Source organism: Orycteropus afer, unplaced genomic scaffold, assembly GCF_000298275.1.
Source record: "Orycteropus afer afer isolate SDZICR_OR568_19922 unplaced genomic scaffold, OryAfe1.0 scaffold00219, whole genome shotgun sequence".
NCBI classification, from domain to species: Eukaryota; Metazoa; Chordata; class Mammalia; order Tubulidentata; family Orycteropodidae; genus Orycteropus; species Orycteropus afer.
The window spans coordinates 1957467-1963472 of record NW_006921806.1 but is presented as its reverse complement, the minus strand read 5'-3'; the positions used below and the strand labels follow the sequence as shown (position 1 = coordinate 1963472).

At 42.9% G+C, this 6006-nt stretch overlaps 1 protein-coding gene across 1 annotated transcript in view; it reads left to right on the top strand.

The window, feature by feature from the left end:
* LOC122150748 overlaps positions 1-6006 on the top strand; it is a 27006-nt gene that overhangs the window by 5074 nt on the left and 15926 nt on the right. Inside the window, 1 exon segment of the mRNA XM_042782024.1 lies at positions 913-1038. Within this exon segment, the coding sequence (XP_042637958.1) occupies positions 913-1038 (126 nt within the window).

Here is a 6006-nt window from a genome sequence, read left to right as displayed (position 1 = left end):
TGTCAAAAGATTTAATCTTGGAGATGAAAACTCTCCAAGTAATTCAGAGGGAATTATGGCCCAAGCTCCGGGCCATATATGAAGGTCCTCTTAGTGAACAAGGGATTGTCCATGGGCTCGAACCGGGAGATTGGGTATGGGTAAAGAGGCACCAGAAAAAAACACTGGAACCGAAAGGGAGGGGACCTTATGTTGTTGTTCTTGTGACCCTCACTGCTGTTAAGGTAGACGGAATCTGCACCTGGATACACCACTCCCATATCAGGAGAGCTAACCAGATGGAACAGCAGTCTGCACGAGCGAATTGGAAAGTGTACTCCGATCCTGAAAACCCGCTGAAAGTCAAGTTAACACAGCACCATGGAGATTAGAGTCCTTCTCACCCTCACCCTAAGCTTCTACCGCCTCGCGATAAGTATCGCAGCTCACCAACCCTATAAAGTTACATGGCGAATTCGCAATGGAAAAACCCATGAGACCTTAAACTCCACCACCCATACCACCCCCCTTAACGTATGGTGGCCTGATTTATTTTTCTCGCTTGTGACACTTACTGACTGTTCCTGGGATGAAGGTTTTATCCATAAGATGGGGGTTTTTGCTTGCCCTGGGTACAAAAGAAATGTCCAGCAATGCGGGGGGCTCATTTGGTATTACTGCAAAAGTTGGAGTTGTGTGACCTCTAATGATGGGGAATGGAAGTAGCATGTAAAAGCCCAGGACTATGTAACATTCTCCTTTACCAAGCCCAGATATACTTATACATTAGGAAAATGTAAAGAATGTGACTGGGTAAAAGTCTCGTTCACTGAACAGGGAAAGAAGGAATTAGCTAAGTGGAAATCCGGGCTTACTTGGGGTCTCCAAATTTGGTATAGGGGATACCCCTCTGGGGTGATAACCATTTTACAGGAAATAGAACCCTCAGATATCGGGCCAGTGGGTCCAAATGAAGTGTTAAACCCCCCAGAAAAAGAAACCCTACCCCCTACAAGAAAGACGGTGAAAGAATCGAGCATTGTAGCTCCTGATGTTACAGTAAGAGCCCCCTATACAACTCCGAGGGTCCAAGCCAATCCTCAGGACATAGACCCTCTTTGGAATTTAATGCTAGCAGCTTACCAAACACTTAACTGTACTAGTCCTAACCTAACTCAAGCCTGTTGGCTCTGTTATGATGTAAAACCTCCATTTTATGAAGCAATAAGCATTAACACCTCTTTCAGCTATTCTCATGACCTGAACCAAAAGAATTGCTCCTGGAAAGACCGTAAGGTAGGAATTACCATACAACGTATAACAGGAAAGAGCTTATGTGTGGGGAAACCCCCCCAATGCTCAAGAACGTTGCACTTCATATACTGAAGTAAACCCGTCCTTTAACTGGATAATTCCCAGGGAAGGGGGTTGGTGGCTTCGCTCGAAAGCTGGACTTTTACCCTGTTTAGACTTGAAAGTACTTAATCTGTCCTCAGATCATTGTGTACTGGTGACTGTCCTGCCCCGAATTCTTTACCACCCAGAGGAAGAGATGTATGTACACTGGGGCGGGACTAATAGAGAAAAAAGAGAACCATGCGCTATAGCCTTTACTCTAGCTACTCTGGTTGGATTAGCAGGGACCAGTCTAGGAATAACTTCTTTAACTGTACAGAAACAAGGCATGGATTCCCTAAGGGCAGCTATAGACGAAGACCTTGAAAGGATAGAAGCCTCTATCTCAAATTTAGAGAAATCTCTAACCTCGTTATCGGAGGTTGTGTTACAAAACCACCGGGGGTTAGACCTTATACTTCTCCAACAGGGAGGATTGTGTGCAGCTCTAAGAGAAGAATGCTGCTTCTATGCAGATCATACGGGAGTGGTTCAGGAATCCATGGCCAAAGTACGAGAAGGACTTGCCCTAAGAAAAAAGGAGCATGAAACTCAGGAAGGATTATTCAAGTCTTGGTTTAATAACTCCCCGTGGTTAACTACTTTGATATCTACTCTCTTAGGACCCTTCATAATCCTTATAATTATATTGACTTTTGGTCCCTGCCTTATAAATAAGCTTATATCATTTGTAAAAGATCGGATTAATACTGTACAACTTATGGTCTTGAGACAACAATATCAGTCTTTATCTCCTGTGACACAGGAGGAAGATTCCTTATGTGCATAACAAAAAAAGGGGGAAATGTGAGGCCTGAGTCCTAATGGCCTCCAGGTACATCTTTAACCAGAACTCTTTAGTGTCGGGGATTCTAACACTCCCCGTGCCTCAGGGCTTTTATCTACCCTCCGGACTCAGCATGTATCAGAGATTTCCTCCGGATTCAGTGCGTATCAGAGATTTACCTGGCTCCTGAAGTCTCCCACGTATCAGGGCTCTGCATCCTCCCTAGATAATAATTCCCTAAGTAGACTTTGGAGCCGGGGGATTCCAACATGTCCCTCAACATCCCAGATCCCTGCCCTAAACCCCTTAGCAACAACCAATCATCTGTACCCCTTAGCGCTGGTACTACTCCACCGTATATTTTTTCCTATAAAAATGTGATAGTAAAAGAGCACAAGGTCTTTTGCCTTGGCCACTGCATTGGCAAGAGCAGGGACCCTAGCTCAAGCTAGCTAATAAACTTTCCTTTTGCTTTTGCATTATTGTGTCTGTGGTGGCTTCCTCGCGCCAACATTCCTTTCTGGGCTCAACACTGAGATCCCTGTGCTGGACCTCCTTGTAGAGAGATGGGGGCAGCAGAGACTTCAGAACCAAAAGACCAGCATGATACTGAGCAGCAGGCTTGCCAGCCCACAGAGCAAGAAAGCTGAAGTGCCTTTGGGCAGGAGGCTTATTGGCTGAGGGGTATACCTATCTGCAGAGCTAAAAAAAAAAAAAAAAACTTTGTAATAGTTGCCCCAGCAGGGGAGAGGCCAGGCTGAGAGGTCAAGGGCCAAAGAAAGGTGTGTCTGTGGGCATGGCCAAGGGGAAGCTGTGCTGAGGGAACAATTGTATCCTGAGCATTCCTGAACTTGAATTGTAACCTTTCAGTTCCCTAATAAACCCCATAATCTTGAGTATTATCTGTGAGGTCTGTGTGGGCATTGCAACAAATTACTGAACAGAGCAGAGAAGTACAGAATACTGTAGGAGGGACAGTTGGTATCAGAACTGGTAAAAAGTTTGGAGGGTGGCAGCATAGGAATCAGCCTTGAGTTGATGTTCTGGATTCTCCTTCCCCTTTGTGAAGTTAGAGGAGATAATGATACTCCCCACACCTTTTTTGACTAACTTTATGGCTTGGTCATCAGCCAGCACCCAATGCTGATGAGCAGTTTGCGTTGCATATTGTTTCATATCCCATGGGTAGGTAGGTGCTGTTTCTCAAATAGAGAATAATTTATCAGCAGAATGTATCAAGGCTTTGCTCCAAAAGCCTAGGGATCTGCCCCTATGGGGGCTTTACCATCTAGCATCCTTAATTGCAAAGGCCCATCATAAGCAAAGATTACAGGGGTAGTTTGCATCAAAGCTGCAGGTCTTTTGTTGTCTAGGTTCAAAATTCAAAAAAGCCAGCCAAGCTTTTTGTCGTTCATAGTCACAGACAGCGCAAGGTGTTGATACTCATCTTTCACTTTAGAGAGGACACTGATATTCCACAGACTACTCAACCCCTAGAAACAGGCAGGCCCCTAGGTTTTCATGGTCTTTATCTCCCACCATCTAGCACACATATTATAATGTCATCTAAGGTTATTTGTTCCTTTCTATTCACTACGACCAGTTAATGTCTTTAATGGTGTTACTAGGTGCTATTGACTGATTCTGATTCACAGTGACCCTGTGTACAATAGAACAAAAACACTGCCTGGTCCTGTGCCATCCTCACAATCCTTGAACCCATCCTTGCAGTTATTGTGTCAATCCATCTTGCTGAGGGTCTTCCCATTTTTTGCTGACCTACTTTACCAAGCATTATTTCCTTCTCAGGGACTGGTACATTGTAACAACATGACCAAAGCTGGTGAGACAAAGTCTGGCCATTCTTGCTTCTAAGAAACATTCTGCACTTCTTCCAGGACAGATTTGTTTTTAATGTAATGGATGTCCAGATAAGCAAAGACCCTAAGATAATGTAGTGTAGCTGTACTGCTGTCTTTTCCAGTTAAAAGTTAACAGGTCATTTTTACTAATTTGTACTGAGAAAAAAGTGATAGGAGAGTGAATATAAACCTTCATGATTGCACCTGGCACTGGTGCCTCACAAGATGATGATTCTCAAATCCCATGCATATCACCCTCATTCCTTCTACCACCATAACAAGTTGTTGTGAGTCAGATCCAACTCATAGTGACCCCTCTTTGGGTTTCCAAGGCAATATCACTATGGAAGTAGATTGCCCAACCTTCCTTCCAAGGAGTGGCTGGTGGGTTTGAACTGCCAACCTTCTGGTTAGAAGTAAAATGCCTTAGGTACTAAGGCACCAGAGCTCTAAATATATCCCAGAGCAGTACAAGGCCTGCTATGGGAGGAGATAGTCTATATAACAAACCATCAATTGAATGTAAGCAGCAATATTCCATTGAAAAGTTTTAATAGTATAAACAAGATCGGCTCTGAAGAGATCCAGAATGTGTAAATGTCTCCAGTAAGTGGTCAATGGTTATGATGATGCTTTTGTTCTCAATGTAAAATGTTTCTGATCTTCTTTTCTTATAGGGGCAGAAAAGAATGAATTCACCAACACAATAAATAGCCAGCTATCATGTTCCTGGGCTATGTTAATCTACTATTAACAGATATCATATTTTGAACAGAAGATGCTATCAGATCTGATAGCTGTGGGTGTAGTGTACTGTCATTCTTCAGTATCCTGATTTTTTCAGGGGTCATGCTGGTGAATTAAAAAGACATGTTGGGGATCACCACTCTGCATCCCTTTGATCTTTAAGGGTGGCACTAATCTTTGCCATTCCCACCCCTGGATGTACTATTATTTTGAGGGTAGGATCAGGTGTTTCTGTTTGGCCTTTCCCATAGTGAAACAAGCTAAAGGCCCAGTTATGCTAACTGCCAAGTACATCAATGCCAATTACACACTTGGGGACTGTGGAAATTACAACCAAGTCGGTCCACAGACCTAGAAGACCTACTGTAAGTTGGACCTTGGATAGGATTTCATTAATCATTTGGCTTCAATGCACATCCACTCTTAAAAGGGAGGCCATGATGATGCTTTAGTTGTCTGGCTATTGAAATCAAGTTAGACCCTACATCCATCAATCTTCAAAATATTTGGTTAATTACCTCCCCCAGAGTATAAATATCAAAGGCAATGGCTGTTGGACCCTTTGGAAGACTTGATTCATTTTGTGTACCTGTTGCATGTTGCAAGGTCCTTTTTCTTGCCATTTGGAAACATCTTCAGTCAATGGGTTCTGTGTCTGAAAATTGGCCAGGTCTTAAAAATTGGTGTGGAATCCTGATTTTTAAATTGGGAAATCACCTTGATTTGCCATCCATCCTTGATTTCTGTTGGGATCTTTCTCAGTTTTCTTTTTTTTTTCAATTTTGCCTCTAGGAATGCCATGTTCCAGAAACCATTTCTGAAAGGCTAAAAGTCTGTATGGGTCAGGCCCCCTTGCAGGTCATGATTGTGATCTTCTGTCTTGTGTCAGTTAGTTAAGTGCTACCTCCTGGAGTTTTGTTTCAGGGTCATTGCTATCACTGAGCCATCACTGAACATTATGGCCATATAAGTACCCATTTCACCAAGGTACTTAAGAAATCAGAGTTTCTTATGACCTTTGCAAATGGTATATTTGTGCTTCCAAGTGGAATATAATCATCTAATGGATTTTCTGGCAGCACACAATACCGAAATCTCAACACGCCCATATCCCTGAGCCTTTTAGTCCCTTCCTCCACTGTCTGCCACAGCAATTCTGTCATTTCAATTTTGCTCATAATAGTCTATAGCTTTTTACATCTGTAGTATTTTTTTTTAGTCTTTTTTTTTTTTTTT